The 17,422-nt window shown below is 39.9% G+C and overlaps 1 protein-coding gene across 2 annotated transcripts in view; it reads left to right on the forward strand.

The window, feature by feature from the left end:
* WDR27 (WD repeat domain 27) overlaps positions 1-17,422 on the forward strand; it is a 608,839-nt gene that overhangs the window by 152,651 nt on the left and 438,766 nt on the right. For both annotated transcript variants that reach the window (XM_073627863.1, XM_073627864.1), the window contains one exon: positions 6,416-6,505. In XM_073627863.1, the coding sequence (XP_073483964.1) occupies positions 6,416-6,505 (90 nt within the window). The remainder of the gene's footprint in view (positions 1-6,415; positions 6,506-17,422) is intronic.

The raw sequence follows: 17,422 nt of genomic DNA on the forward strand, positions 1-17,422 counted from the left end.
TTGAATGAAATCAGCAGCCAGGAAGTGGGTGTCAAAAAGTGAATGAGCTGGTTTATAATCTGCTAATGGTGACAGAGCACTTTGGGAGCAACGTATACTGAATTGAAGTGGTGGAAAAACAGAAGCACTTTCTTTAATCACAGTCATTAGTGGTTTTTTGGACTGTTTGCCATGTTTTATGGACTTTGTTTTCTGAGTTATTTATGGTCATTTAGTTGGATAATAGTGACTTCTAACACATTTAGCAGATGTATAATAATACATTTATTTTTGCACTTTAAGTTGATGCTATTCACATTGACATACATAAGTTTTTTGCAATATTTTATACTTTTGTGCACTTTATATGAATTGGATGTTTATTATATACTTATGTATTTATGATTGCACTATATTGGCACATATATATAATTTTTTGAGGTAATGATTATAGGTAGAAAATAGGAAGGATTATTGCACATATTGGGATATAGCATAGAGCGCTGTTCACCTACCTTTGCACACATTAAAATCTTTAGTACTTGTTAGTGTTAGGTGAAAAAGCAAGAACACTTTCTGCTCTGAAACGGTGCTTATTGTGTTTTTTTTTATTTATTTTTTCATGGTCAGCTATGTCACAGGATGTATGCAACATATGACCTTTGTAACCTGAATACGGTATTTTATAAGAACCTCATTTTGAAAATTAATAGTGACGTTGAGCTGATTTAACAAACCCTTAATATACACCATGATATTCATGCAATATCCAATGGCATGATGTGGACATGATGAGCAATCACTGGCCTTACCAAAAATAGTTCTGTACTGTACACAGTCATTAATGTCATGCCAGCTGGATGAAACTAGGAAGAAAAGACATATGCTTTTCATTTCCTTGTCGTTATTTTAAGATTGTTATATTTCTTTTCCTTGCTTTTATCATTTGGATAAATGAACCCTAGCATGCTGAGTTAACATTTCTTTGTACTAGAAGTAACCATGATTTTGCCTGCAACAGTGCCCAAAGTGAATTGCTTAACCACTTCAGCTCTCGCGCCTGTATACTTATTATGAAACAGGACAATTTTCAAATTTCAAAAATTAAAACTCCTCCCTTGCAGTGAAGCTGCACCCACTCTGCAAAATTTAACTCCTCCTTCAGGTATTTGGAGAAACATTTTTTTTTTTTTTACCCAATCCTCTGCTCCTGCTAGACCAATCCCAGTAGCCTCTTCTCGAATGCACTTTGGTGGTCTAAGGTCCTCTGATGTCATCAAGACTGATGCAGGGTCCACAGCTTTGCCCTGGACACTGAGAAACAGTCCACCGCTGGAGCCAGGGAGAGCACCATCTGCTGGGGGATGCAGAAGATCGGGTAGTAAAATGCTTTTGCCCTCCTCTAGACCTAAATGGTCAGTCAACCCTTGCATTGTGGGTGAAGCCAACTTCAAGGGGGGCATTTTAGTTCTACCGGAGTTGGACTTATTAAAACTTTTTAAATCATTATACACTTTCACTTGTTTTTTTTAACTAGGTATCAGTGTAGTTATATTCCCTGTGTTGTTTGTTTGCCTTACCTTGTAATAATGAACTGTAATGATGCTATGGCTACAGTTTGTAGTGTCATGGCTGATCAATTCCCCCATGTATTGCTGCAGCTAGCCTGTCCCTATGAGCCAAGGGGATGGGACAACTTCCTGTTGTAGGTCTGTGTTGCAGTACAAATGTGGGAGTGCTAATGAGATGAAACATCTCCCAGCTTCATGTGTGAGCTTTCTGTCTGTCTGTGAATGTTCTGCCTGCCTGTGTCTGTGTCAGATCAAATTACTGTGTAGTTCTCACATGCACAAGCATTAGACTGAGAGACCCAGGGATTATGGGATATGTAGGTTCTTCACTGGAAGTGTCTGGTCTCAAACTACAGACTGAGGTCATGCATGAACCTATGCAAAGCCATGCTTGATCATTTAAACACAAAAATAAACTGCTGACAGAGGAATGTGAAAGGTTTGTTCTATTATGCGCAACCATGAAACAACATGATCAGTGCACACTTAATGCAGGTGAATAACACAAAGTGCAGGTAGCGGTGTTTACCATGACTTTATGATAACATTTATTTTCATAGACCATGGGGTTATTTGCAGACTACCTTTAGGTGATTGATCACTGGCAAAAAAACTTGCAAGGGCTGCCCCTAGAGCTCATCCTTATAACCCCGCCCATTCCATGAGAATACAGTTTTTGCTACTGCCCTTAGGTGAAGAAACTATTTTCTTCTTGAGATGTATTTAACTTTTTTTAACCATTCAATGTTTTTCTCTGAAGCATCTATCAAGATTTGACTGTTATTTGCCCTGGGATATCTAGCAGTTTCCAGATTGGTTACCCTCGGTGTGTACCATGGGGACCAAAACTGTACTGTGTGGGGCCAGCTTTTAAAGATTGGTTTTGGCACTGAATCCTACGTTAGCACTTGCCTTGGCATATTGAGCAACGTGTGTAGTTAGCCACAAGTGAAACCTGGACCCTTAGTAGGTCCAGAATTGTTGATAAGGTAAGACAGGCTTCACTTTATGTTAGAGCAGAAATAAAGGGAGGAGTACACACCTTTCCTTCAATGGTCCCCATCCTTGCTGGCTCCCAATGGTGACTAGAGACTGAGAGCTGTCTATGACAGTTCGGTCATTGTGAGAAACCTTGGTGCTCCATGGACACATATGTATTACCAGCAGGGCCAGGACTAGGGTTGGGCAGGAGAGGCAGCTGCCCTGGGCACAGTGGTATCATGTGAGGTGGGGGCGTCACTTGTTTAAATTTTTTGGGGGGGGATAGGAGGGAATTTTTGCGGCACATAATGCTCATACATCTTGGGATGGGGGAGGTGTACCATTTGGCATCTTCCCCCTGGCGTTAGATGACCTTGTCCCAACATTAATTACCAGGGTGGCTAAAGGTTAAAAGATATCAATCTTGCATAAGGTTCTGTGTTATTAGGGTTCCGTCTTAATTATCCCACAATCTTAGTCATTTACTGTCCACTCCAGCTTGTTGATCTAAGTAGACATGGGTGATCTACCATACTCAAAGCAGAGCTGCACCCAAAAAGAAAAATGAATAGCCTATTAAAAGATAAAATAAGGAATCAGCATCTGTTGCAATTTTTACCACCAATTCTAGAGATTTTCCCTGTGTTTTATTTTTTTACCACTGAATGTCCTCATTCTGATAACCAGGATTATTCAACTCACTTCCTTCGAGCCCAGGTCATTCTGGACTCATTCCCAGCCTGTGACCGGACAGTGAAAGGAGAACAAACATGGTGATGAGCTCATCCTTCTGTCACTCAGCTCTCTCTTTCTATCAGCATGCTTGCTGTTAGCACCTAAACCGAGTGGCTCCTTTTGCTACCTCTTCCACTCACACTGTAGCCCTGCTGTAAAGGGACTACAAGAGGCTTATCTAAATGCATTCTACCTCAAAAAGTAGTGATGTGCAATTTGATGTTTAAAAAGATATTTACATTAAAATCACATTGACAAAAATTTACATCAGTCTATCCTATCATAAATGCATTCTCCAATCTTTAACAATCCGCAGAAACTACTATACTGATATTTGGTATTCTGCCTCTGCAGTGTGTCTGAATGCAGCAAGCTATCTGTCACCACTGTTTCAATCTTCTCCAAGGCTGCTTCTGTTCTGGCATTTTCTTTGTTCTGTCATTGAACCACCAATGATGATGCAACTCCCATGCATGTACAGTGGAATTGTATTATCCCACCATCTGAAGTCTATTGTACCAAAAATATCTAAATTTAGTCCTGCTTTAAGTGTATATGTTTTGCAATGTGATGTATTAATCTTACAAATAAGCATTTAATACAAAGTACGGCTACGAAAAAGGATTTCCTAAGCACTATGATTTTCCAAAGAGGGAACAGAAGCGGTTTCCCTCTCAGTCTCTAGCTGAAACTTCAAACAAAGCAAAACCAACTGAAAAACATTGTAGGGAGGATGTAGGAGGGTGGTTCCATAAATGGATGTAAGCTGAAGCAGTGACTTTCATCAAGTTCTATTATTTTGCAAATCAACAAACAAAACCAACATGAACCAAGATTGCAGCCTAGGGCATGGATCTCATTCCATCTCCTGGAGGCATGCATTTTTAGGGCTTATTAACCAAGATACATGATTCAACATAATCATGTATGACAAAACAATAATAAAGGGCAACACACTATATACAATATCTACAATATGTAAACACAGTGATATGTATAAAATAAATATCTTACACAGAAATGTAGAAAAATGCTAAATGTATAATAATTCAGTCTGCCATTGCCTAAATAGCAAACACTGGAACACAGGTTAACCCTTCAGTCCTTGAATCAGAAATTCAAACTGTTTAAAGCATTGCAACTCACTGAAAACTGAGCATATGCAAAGCTGCCACCACAGCTGCGAAATCCCTAGCTGAATTTTTGACATTAACAGAAGGGGAAGATAGAGAGCAGCAGGATCAACCAGGTTTTGCAGAAGACAGAAAACGAATAGTTCATAGTTACTAAATGAGTACTAAATGAGTATGAACAGCATGTAATACACCATTTATCTATACTTTTCTATGATGTGGGTTTAGTGACACTTTAAGAGAATAATTACCCTGTGATGCCGTATGCATATTCTTGTAAGAGACATGATCTACACAGTTGCTTAATATATTTTTATCCTACTAATGATGCTATGTTCATGGTTGCTGAGATGAGATATATCGTTCTCTTGAAGTATAAATGTTGCATTCTGTATCAACAATGCAACAAAAATAAAAAAAATAAAAACACCTTTTAAATTGCAAAGGTTATTACAGTGATGAGCCGTTACTCGTTGCTGAAAGCAATTTATATTCAATATACTATATTTTATTCTTTATGGTTTTTTAGTCCTGACAATATTAAATAATACATCAGAGAAATATTTTGTTCAGAATTCTTTTAGAATTTCTTTTGAATGGAGAGAGTTAATACACATAGGGATTGATTTGCTAAAACCGAAGAGTTCAAAATCTGGTGTAGCCATGCTTGGTAGCCAATCAGTTTCTAACTTCGGTTTGTTCAATTAAGCATTGACAGAAAAAAACCCTCAAAGCTGATTGGTTTCTATGCTGAGCTGTGCCAGATTTTGCACTCCCTAGTTTTAGTAAATCAACCCCATGACGTGAAAGGTTTTTTAAAGGAGAACTTCACAAAACCTGATGATGGTTGTAGGCGTTTGTATATGTATTATTTCTTGTTTTGATATCTTGAACTGAAAGTCCTGGATTGAACATGTCCATTTATAAACCCTTCTACCTGTGCTGTCAGTCTGAGGATTTTCCCTTATTATAAATGTATGATTACATACATTTGGGCATTTAGCCTATTTTCATTAAAAATGCTTTTCTCCTAAAATGGCCTTTTTTAATCTGTCAGACACCTTTGGCTTTTCTTGGAGTTAAGGTATGATCATGGAAAAAAAAATCTTTCCAAAAGTCTAAACAGAAGCAGGTTTATTTCCTGTAGTATCTTTATGGCCAATTAGCCCTTTAGTAAGAATCAAATCAGAACCTAAGCTAGATTAGTGTAAAATCACGTCTTAACTTTTATAAATATAAACTGTGGCTGCAAACATGGATTTAAATGTTTATAGGTTTTTCAAGTTCTACAATTTCAAGCCTTCGTAGGCATTTTTATAGCCAAATATTTTGTATGTTTGCGTTTTTATTTATTACCATTGCCTGCCACTACTAACACTTTTTGATTGCGCCTTTTCCTATTAGCCCTACTTCCTTGTCTTTCACTTTATTTTTCAGCTTGTACACCACAGATGTTCACTTAGGTAACCACTGTTTCGTAAACTGCCAATTGCCTAATTCAGACTTACTGAATAGCGTGATTCCAACCTAAATTTTGTCTGGAAGGCAGAGTTTATCTGAGGATAGTGAAAGTGTAACATTACACGATGTTCACATTGTCTTTACTAGCTGAGTGCTGAATGTATCAATATGTTCCAATTACCCCTTTCTTTCTGTTTCTTCATAGCCATGTTGTAAAGTATACCCATATGGCCTGCAAACATACCAGTCCCTTGTCCCAAAATGCTCTGTAAAATGTAATCTTATCCATGCAGCCATAACAGTACATTCTGATTGCGCTTGGAATGGAGCTGCTGAAATTTCCTAGGAAGGAGAATTGGAGCTGACATTCTTATTGGTGCTTGAACAAAGGGTACAATATACCATGAAAAATATGTGGATGATAAATGTCTAGATGTCTTAATGTGTAAAATGACTTGGGAACAGCTATCGCAATGTACATTTTTTATTTTCAACAGACTTCAGTGTTACAGTGGGTCACGATTACTCATGTAAAAACATTTTTGTCTTGCATAGGCGATGGAAATAAACTTGCATGCGGATTATCTGATAAATCTCTTTTGGTGTTCAATTCCACATTAAAAGAAGAACCAGCAGTTTTTACAGGTAGCCATTTTGTTTTATTTATATATTTGTTATATTTACAGGGTATGATAATCTGTGATGGATATTTCTTGTTTCTATAGCACCATGTGGATTTCTACTTAGATGTATGCACATCTTATCCATTCAGCATATTTCCAATTTTTTTGTCTAGCTCTGAAAACATATCATACAGTCAAAGAGAGGTTAGAATGATCTAAGTCCCTGGTGCCCAACTAGTGGCCCATTAGCACTCAGCATTCTTTTGTATTAGCAGCTTGCAGCTAGCAACAAGGGGAGTGGTGGATCCCGAGAGGAGATCTATAGTCAGACAACAAGGTTAATAAAAAAAAAAAAAAAAAAGATTAAATAAATAAAATGGGCAGACTCGATGCACTACTCAGTCTTTTTCTGCCTTCACTTTTCTATGTTTCTATTTTGCTAGAGCCTTGAAGAAGGGAACTAAGTTCAAAAGCTTGCACCTCAGAGTATATTAGCTACATGAAAGTTATCGTCTACATTTTTGCTTTCAGCTAGCTTTAAACGTCTTTTATTGAAATCTGTAAAGCACCCTTCAATTCGAGTTTTGGAAGAATAAACACAGATATTAAAGTGTTTGTTACCCTAAAAAAAAAGAAAAAAAAGATCTTGTTCCTTCAAGGCATGTTATACTGCACAGTGCTTGTGCTGTGTGATTTGGCCCCCTGTATCACCTGCAATACCTGGATGATCCTGCCTGGCTCTGCCCTTTCCCTGTAAACTGACCACAGTTTATCATGGCTGCTGAGCCCTGACACTGTGGTCAGTTTACGTGCCTCCGTCATCCGCAGCTCTGCTCTCTGCTCTCCTGTGTCTCCTGTGTCCTCCTTCACCCTCCCCTCCCTGCCTGTCAGCTCTGTGTCAGGGCCCGCCCCCTCCTGCTGCTGAAAAAACTGTCATAACCTTATATAACCCAGTTTGTTCCCTGTGTGCTTTTGTCTTATAAACAAAAGTGCTGTGTATACCTGATTTCAGAGCGCTGCTCACATGACGCCTCTCCCGCTCTAGCTGTCAGCATTTGTTTTATAAAACACAGAGACAGGGGCACACAGCATTGTGGTATAAACAGGATTATATAGTTATGACAGTGGCTTAACAACCACTTTAATGGGAACACTGACAGGCACACTTCTGCACTGCATAAAATTTGTTAAAAGCCTGCTGAAGCCTGCTAGCATCTGACAGTCAGCACTCCCATCAAGATTCCCATGCTAAAACTGAGGTTGGCATTAAGCACTTGCCGACTGCACTATAGCTGAAAGACGGCTACAGCGCGGTCGTCCAGTTCTGGGAGGGCATCTATTGACATTCTCCCAGAACCCTGCCCCCATGCGTGCCCTCTGGGCGAGCATTGGGCATGCTCTGTGATCACTGTGTCCTTCAGACACAGCTTATCACAGATGGAGGTAACCGGTTATCGGCATTTCCTTTCCTCAGTTCTGTAACAGCGTGAGGAAAGGAGAGCCAGTAATTGGTTATACTGTAACAGGGGACATTTACACTGATAATCAGTGCCTGATTATCCGTGCAGCCCCATCAGTGCAGCAGCTTATCATTGTCCATCAGTGCTGCTTTATCAGTGCCTCTTTATCAGTGCCTCTTCATCGGTGCAGCTTATCAGTGCCATCAATGCAGCCTCATCAATGCCCATTAGTGCAGTCTTACCAGTGTCCATCAGTGCAGCCTCTTCAGCACACATCAGTGAAGAAGAAATATAATTTATTTGCAGCATTTTATAACAGAAAAAAGAAAACGTTTTTTTTTTTTTTTCAAAATGTTCAGTTTTTTTTGTTTGTTTAGCAAAAAATAAAAAAAAACATCGGTGATTAAATACCACCAAAAGAAAGCTCTATTTGTCTAAAAAAAATGATAAACATTTAATTTGGGTTGCATGACCGCACAATTGTCATTCAAAGTGCGACAGTGCTGAAAGCTGAAAATTGGCCTGGTCAGGAAAGGGGTGAAAGTGCTCAGTAGGCAAGTGGTTAAAGGCTTAAAGAAAGCAGTTTGAAAGTTTGTATTTCTTCTGTAAATGTTTTGCTGTCCAAATTGCTCCTTCACATATTGAAGCCCATATGCTTTCAGTATCTGTGTATTCTTAAAGTTCTCCACGTTATGAATGTACTCTGTTGCTGTTCCTCTTAATTCATATGGCTTTGTTCAGGCATTCAACAAGAAAAGCATTCTTCTGGATGGATTACAAAAAAGAGCCTCAGTCTTCTTGTTTTCCACTAGAGGGCAGGAGATGAATACAGTACTGTACAGTTGTATTTATTTTTAAGCTAGTACAGATAATTGTTAAAGAAGAATTGTATTCTTTCAATTTACTTAATTATATATATGTGAAAGTGTGAGCATAATGTATATAATTTTATCAGTTTGTTTGACCACTTCAGCCCGGAAGGATTTACCCCCTTAATGACCAGGCCATTTTTTGCGATACGGCACTGCGTTACTTTAACTGACAATTGTGCGGTCGTGTGAATCTGTACCCAAATACAATTGATGTCCTTTTTTCACACAAATCGAGCTATTTTTTGGTGGTATTTGATCACCTCTGCAGTTTTTATTTTTTTTGCGCTATAAACAAAAAAAGACCAACGATTTTGAAAAAAAAAAAAAAACAATATTTTTACTTTCTGTTATAGTACATATCCAAAAAAAACAAAACAAATTTCTTCATCATTGTAAGCCAACTTGTATTCTGCTACATATTTTTGGTAAAAAATCCCAATCAATGTTTATTGATTAGTTTGTGCAAAAGTTATAGTGTCTAAAAACTATGGGATAGATTTATGGACTTTTTTTTATGGTTTTTACTAGAAATGGTGGTGATCAGCGATTTTTAGCGGGACTGCGACATTGTGGCAGACAAATCAGACCCTAAGTGACACTTTTTGGGGACCAGTGACACCAGTACAGTGATCAGTGCTAAAAAAAAATGCACTGATTACTGTATAAATTACACTGGCGGGAAAGGGCTAATCAGGGCTATCAAAGGGTTAAATGTGTTCCCTCAGTGTGTTTTCTTACTGTGTGGGGGAAGTGTTGACAGGAGCAACACAGAGATCACTGTTCCTGATCACTAGAAACAGCAGATCTCCATGTTGTCCCCTGTCAGAACGGGGATCTGCCTTGTTAACATAGGCAGATTCCCATTCTGCCTCTCTGTACCATCGGGTCCGCCAGACACACGCATCGGCTCCTCCTCTGCGAAACGGGTGTGCGCGCCAACACTATCTATTGCATGAAACAACGTACAGGTACATTATTTCACGCAATAGAGCTGCCCTGCCACAGTATATATGCGATGGGCAGTTTTTAAGTGGTTAAAAGGACAAATATGGCAAAGCTTTAAAAGTTATGAGATATGACCATTGTACGTACCCCTGGCAGTATTATAGTTTGTCCTAATTTGTTTCACATTGAATTTTGCTGGAAAGCCTAGCTGGAATAGAGCTATAAAGAAGAATATAAGGTAAATTCATGAAGGTGGAATATAAAAAAGGAATGAAACCATCATTTATTTGCAGCATGCACTCAGTCCTATGGTAATATGCTCTGATGCTGGTTTACTGGTGACCATGTGAATGAAACGGTCTACACCTTATTAGAATCCCTTTAAAAATACCTAAAATAATTCTGATTCCATTAAATCTTAAATCAATTTCAGTGATGTTTCAAAGCTGTCTCTATTAAACCGTGTTTAATCAATCAGATAAAAGAATTTCTTTTAAAGAGAAAACTTTAATTAAAAATGTTGGATACAATAAGGGAGGGTTATAAGCCCCATCAGTTTTTCCTTGCTTTCTGTGTCCTATTTGGGATATTTTCTTTCACTTCCTGTCCTAAAGCCAAAACAGGAGATGAAATCCCTTCAAAGTGAGGGAATGCTGGTGTGTCAGCAAAACTAGTATCCCCACTGGAAGGTTCCCCTTTTTTAGCAGGATTTTCTTTTACTTTCACTTTTGATAATAACGCTAAACAGGATAAATAGAGTAATGCCTCGTACACACGGTCGTATTTTCCGACGGAAAATGTGTGATAGGACCTTGTTGTCGGAAATTCCGACCGTGTGTAGGCTCCATCACACATTTTCCATCGGATTTTCCGACACACAAAGTTTGAGAGCAGGCTATAAAATTTTCTGACAACAAAATCCGTTGTCGGAATTTCCCATCGTGTGTACACAAATCCGACGCACAAAGTGGCACGCATGCTCAGAATAAATGAAGAGATGAAAGCTACTGGCCACTGCCCCGTTTATAGTCCCGACTTACGTGTTTTACGTCACGGCGTTCAGAATGATCGGATTTTCCGACAACTTTGTGTGACCATGTGTATGCAAGACAAGTTTGAGCCAACATCCGTTGGAAAAAATCCTAGGATTTTGTTGTCGGAATGTCCGATCAATGTCCGACCGTGTGTACGGGGCATACGTCTCCCTAACAGAGGCACAGACAACAATAAAAGCTTACAGGTGTTTTAATCTCTCTCCACTAAAAAAAAAGTTTTGCCTTTAGTTGCAGTTTAATTTGGGGAAAGATGGAATTTGTTAAGCAGTTTTAATAAAGAGACAAAACGTTTCTTTTAAAGTGATTATAAACCGTTTATAACCACTTTTACCTACAGGTAAGCCCATAATAAGGCTTACCTGTAGGTACCATGAATTTCTCCTAAACTTGCACAGTTTAGGAGATATTCACTGTATACGCATGTGCCAACGTCATTGGCACATGCGCACTGAAGAAACGTTTCTTCAGCTGCTGTGACGTGTCCGGTGGCTCCTGCGCGCATACGCGGACTCTGGCCAATCACAGTGCCGGAGCCCGCGAACCCCGAAGTAACATTCCAGAGACATGTCGCTCGTCACATCGGTGTACAGGGACCGCTGCAACAGCATTGTTCTAAGGTAAGTATTTCATAATGAGCTAGTATGCGATGCTCATTATGCCTTTGTCTTGCAGAATTTACAACCACTTTAATGTGGTTCTAAAGTTTTCTTCATTTTCTGCATTAAAGTAGAAAACCTTCTGCTGTGTATAAAGGCCGTTACCTTGCCCACTCTGAATAAAGTGATGGTATCTGTATAAGATCTACCCCATCCACTATATGTTCATATCTCTTCTTTAATGGTCAGTAGTGCAATGCCCTTTTCTTCTAGGTATAGGGAATCATTTCACCTCTGGCATGATTCAGTGTTGAGACTTTTTTTGGCAGCGGCAACAGAAGAAGGGTTGATGGGAGAGTGCTGGAGAGGTGAGTAAAAAGTGGCCAGGGGTTGGGCTTTATACAGACCCTGTCATTCCCCCTAAATGCTCAGTGTGGCAATGTCTCTTTAACCACCTCACGCCTAGGCGGCGCGGCTCCCGTTCTGGGAGGCCATCATATGACGTCCTCCCAGAACGACCACTCTCGCGTGCCCTTGGGGGAGCACATCGCAGCGATCGGTGCTGCAGTGTGTCAGTCAGACATACCGCTACACCGATCTTAGTAAAGAGCCTCTGACGGAGGCTCTTTACACGTGATCAGCCATGTCAAATCACGGCTGATCACGATGTAAACAAGAAGAGCCGTTGATTGGCTTTTCCTCACTCGTGTCTGACAGACACGAGTAGAGGAGAGACGATTGGCTGCTCTCCTGACGGGGGGGTTTGTGCTTATTGTTTATCAGTGTAGCTCCCCCTCGGATGCCCACCCAGGACCACCAGGATGCCGCCAGGACCACCAGGGATTGGCACCACCCTGGATCACCAGGTATGCCACCTTAGACCACCAGGGAAATGCCAATCAGTGCCCAGGCAGCTGCCAATCAGTGCCCATCCCCAATGACTGCCAGTGCCATCAGTAATGCCTATCAATGCCATCTATCAGTGCCACATATCAGTGCCCATCAGTGCCACGTATCAGTGCCCAGCAGTGCCACCTATCAGTGCCCAGCAGTGCCGCCTATTAGTGCCACCCATAAGTACCCATCACTGCAGCCTTTCAGTGCCCATCAGTGTTGCCTATCAGTGCCCACCAGTGCCACCCATGAGTGCCCATCAGTTCCGCCTATCAATGCCCATCAGTGCTGCATATCAGTCCCACCCATCAGTTCACTGGTGCCACCTCATTGGTGCCACCTTATCAGTGCCCATCAGTGAAGAAGAAAACGTACTTATTTACAAAATTTTATAACAGAAACAAAAGAAAAACTTATTTTTTTTTCAAAATGTTAGGTCTTTTTTTATTTGTTTAGCAAAAAATAAAAACACAGAGGTGATCAAATACCACCAAAAGAAAGCTCTATTTGTGGGAGCAAAATGATAAAAATTCTGTTTGGGTACAGTGTAGCATGACCGCGCAATTGTCATTTAAACAGCGACAGTGCTGAAAGCTGAAAATTGGCCTGGGCAGGAAGGGCGTGTAAGTGCCCTGTATTGAGGTGGTTAACTGTACCGCTACACATAAGAGGACTAAACTAATTTATAGAGATGTTTTGTACAGTAAGACGTAGTCAATATCTTGCATTAAAAAATTCCTCATTTTTTTGCAGTTAGTTGATGTTATAAATATAAATGGTTTAGTTAATTTAGATGTGACTAGCCATTGCATAAATATCCCACAAAATAAAGGATTAAAGCGGACCTTCAGTCATTTTTTCATCTTTCCATGTATTAAATCTTCTGCCCTTGTTGTTTTAACTTTGGATAGTAAACATGTTTTTGTGCCAGTAAATTCCTTTTACAGTCCACTTCCTGTTTCTTGTCTGGTAGAAAGCCTAGGCTTATGACATCATGTACAGCTCTCTCTCTCATTCTCCTGAAAGTTTGCCAGGAGGGGGGGTGAGTCATAAGAGGGCCAATGAGATCTGCAGGTCTGCAGAGCTGGAGGTGTGCCTCTGTGTGTCTGTGTTAATCCAGGAAGTGAACAAGCAGCAGTTTCAGCTGCCCATCAAGTACAGAATCACAGTATATATAAAATAATATGCAAAGTGGTTGGAGGGAAGCTTCAGAATGGCAAAGATGTTTTTATTACAAATTATGTGAGCAGACTGCAGTTCCTCTTTAAGAAAATATATATTGGATGGGAATACATTTCATATTGAAGGAGTATTGCTGACATATACCGGTGCTATTTTAACTTCTATAACAAAAGGTCTTTTTATTTGGAGAATGAAACTTACCTTTGAGTGGTGGTTGATTGCTTCACCCAGGAAGATACACCAAATAATTTTTGAAAGTATTACATAGAATTGTACGAAGAGATCACACTTCAGACTTTATATTAGCTTTGTACTTGCACTGCATGGGTTAACTGAAAGTTTTTGCCTATGGTAGCGGATTGCTGAGATATACTCATATACTCACCTAATCTGCCGATTCTTCCAGCACAAGACCGTTCCTTGCTGCTCCTGCCCCCCTTTGTGGTCTAGCGGTCTTGTACAATGGACTGTTCCTGACGTCATCACGTCCATAGACCAGCTCTGAACATGAGGACGACAGGAACAGTCCACTGCTGGACGTGGGGAGTGCCATTTTTCATGGATCAAAGGACTGGATGAGTATAAGCTCTGTGTTAACCCCTAAACAAAACCAGCAGTTAACCCATGCAGTGTGAGCACAACCTGACTGCATGGGGAAACATTTTTTCCCCCTGAGTCCTGCTTCAAAGTCAAACTTTTCAGCATTAAGTTGAATTTTCAAAATGGTTCACCCACATCCACAAACATATTCATTGGAGCACTTTTTGGACATACTGTGTATACTGCAGTTTAGACAGAACGGTGTTTAGTTTGGGTTTACATGAGAAAGTAAAGCCCTCTCTCTACCAAGATAGATGCCTTCACACAGTTACACAAATAAAATGGCATAGAAGGTCAGAAGTGGGAAAGAGATCAACTGCAGGGAGCAAGCAGACCATACTAGCGTCTTCTGCCCTCTTTGTCTTTTTTCAAGATACAACTTCCACAATTTGCTAACTCTTTAACATAGGCAGGCTTAGTAATTAAATGATCCATGCATTCTACTGGGGATATACTATATATGTAGGATTTTGTTTCCCTCAAGGATTTTGTTTCCCTTCCTAAAAACCACCCAGCTTTATTCTGAAACCAATAATTAAGGTGTACCTCTCATGTTATATTGTGTATGGCTTCTCCTATTTCTGAAAGTCAGTACTGTTTTAAATTTGCATGCTTCTCTAAAATCCTGACAGGCTTGCTGATTCTTCTCTGCACTGTTTTTTTTTTTTTGTCTGTATATAAGATTATTTTTTTTTTACCAGCTTCCAAGAAAAGGCCTGGAGAAGGTTTATTGACATCATTAAAACTTATGTTCAGTGTTACTGGCCATGATTAGAGATTACTTTATTTTCATTGTAAGGATTATCAATAAAATTTAACAGGAGGATTGAACCGAAGAGGTAACCCAGAACAGTGAAATAACACGGTCTAGAAATAAATCAGTGAATTCTGTTTCTAATGGGTTAAAACCTCCCCTAGTAATCATTCAACTGTAGTCTTTTAATCATCTTAACTAGTGAGATGTGAGCTTGTTATTGGGTTGCTAATTTGTCCATTGGGTGCAAACTCCTGGTTTCCCCTCATTCATAACAAAAATAAAACAAAATGCATGAATGCGTGAGCGTTCGGAGTATACACATTGTATTTTTTTAACTTTCTGGTATAAGCTTAATTTGAATTTTAATATTCCTCCCCTCTGCCCAAGCATGTACCACTTTAATGGCTTATTATCACATCTCAAGCTTTTCTGCCGTTAAGAGTTTCCCAGTACATCACCTACCCATTGTGAAGTCTTCTTGAAGTAAAATGGGTACTGTTATGTAGTTTATTAATAGTTTGAGCACCTTTCAAACTTTGGCCATACTTCTCTTTTGAGTCATAGAAGTGCACTTACTTTTGCTTTCCTGTGACCCAGAATCGATAGTGGGCCAAATCCTACTGTTGGCTAATATCACAGAGCTGCTCCAGGGAATGGATCTGGTCATATTGTTAGAATCCACCCAGATACTTGAGCTGGCTCGGCCTCTCAGCACACGCATGAGAGCTGGAGCCAGTCGCTCTCGACCCCTTCCCTGCCCGGCACTCCATTGAATGCTGAAGGGGCAGAGCAGACAGAGGTGACTGACGGTTCCCAGCTTTCTGCTCATAGCTGACCCAGAACCCAAGTGAGCAGCGGTCATGTGATCGCTCAGTTCTTGGGCTTAGAGCCGGTGGGGGACAGGTACAGCATTATGCCCTGTACACACGAACGGACATTGATCGGACATTCCGACAACAAAATCCATGGATTTTTTCCGACGGATGTTGGCTCAAACTTGTCTTGCGTACACACGGTCACACAAAGTTGTCGGAAAATCTGATCGTTCTGAACGCGGTAACGTAAAACACATACGTCGGGACTATAAATGGGGCAGTAGCCAATAACTTTAGTCTCTTAATTTATTCTGAGCATGCGTGGCACTTTGTGCGTCGGATTTGTGTACACACGATCGGAATTTCCGACAACGGATTTTGTTGTCGGAAAATTTTATAGCAAGCTCTCAAACTTTGTGTGTCGGAAATTCCTATGGAAAATGTGTGATGGAGCCCACACACGGTGGGAATTTCCGACAACAGGGTCCTATCACACATTTCCCATCGGAAAATCCTATCGTGTGTACAGGGCATTAGACTAATGCTGCAGCATGGAAGTAAGTATATATGTTTTTTTTTTTTTTAACAACCCCAAATTTCTCCTTTAATTTGTTTTTTTGAGGGAGTTCGAAGCCCACATAGAAGTCTACATAGAAGCCTAACAGTCTGGTATGTGGAGCTTTGAGCAGGCAAACTACTCAAAGCCTAGCCCATACCCTCAAAATATATTGCGTCACCTAGGTAAAAACAATATAGCAGTTTCACATTATAATTTGAGAGGTCTTAAACATTACTAATGTTGAGTGTTCAGGAAGTTTTCTTGATAGTGAACAGTCTATTCATTGAGCAAGTAAAATCAATCGGTGAATCATAAATCACAAAACATGTTTAGTTTTCACATTCTGGCAAATTAGCATTAACGAAGGACTTTGCTTTTATCCCTATAGAGGGCAGGCTAAAATCCGTAAGGCTTTGAACTGTCTGCATTAGTGCCAATCACTGACACAGAAAACAACAATAATCTTTTCTTGTTATATAGTATACCATTGAAAGTGTTTTGTTATATCTGTTTAACCACTTCAGCTCCGGGAGGTTTACTCCCCTTCTCGACTTTTTGCGATATGACACTTTAACTGACAATTGCGATGACATGCAACACCCAAATAAAAATTTGCCCTTTTTTTTCCCCACAAGTAGAGCTTTCTTTTGGTGGTATTTGATCACCTCTGCGGTTTTTATTTTTTGAGCTATAAACAAAAAAATAAAGACAATTTATACTTTCTGCTATAAAACACATCCAATAAAAAAAATGGAAAAACTCAAATTTCTTCATCAATTTAGGCCAATATGTATTCTGCTACATATTTTTGGTAAAAAAATCACAAAAAGTGTATATTGATTGGTTCGTGCAAAAGTTATAGCATCTACAATCCATGGGATATTTTTATTTACTTGTATTTTTTTTATACTAGTAATGGCAGCGATCAGCGACTTATAGCGGGACTGCGATATTGCGGCGGACAATCCAGACACTTTTTGGGGACCAGTGACATTATTACAGTGATCAGTCCTAAAAATATGCACTGTCACTGTATTTATGACACTGGCAGGGAAGGGGTTAACATCAGGAGTGATCAAAGGGCTTTGCAGAGACACAGGATCAAAGCCTTCCCTGCTGACAGGTCGACAGTCTGCCTTGTTTACATATGCAGACTGCCGTTCTGCTTGTGTCCCGATTGATCGGCAGTTCCTGGGCGGATATC

The sequence above is a fragment of the Aquarana catesbeiana genome, linkage group LG04, assembly GCF_042186555.1.
Source record: "Aquarana catesbeiana isolate 2022-GZ linkage group LG04, ASM4218655v1, whole genome shotgun sequence".
Lineage (NCBI taxonomy): Eukaryota > Metazoa > Chordata > Amphibia > Anura > Ranidae > Aquarana > Aquarana catesbeiana.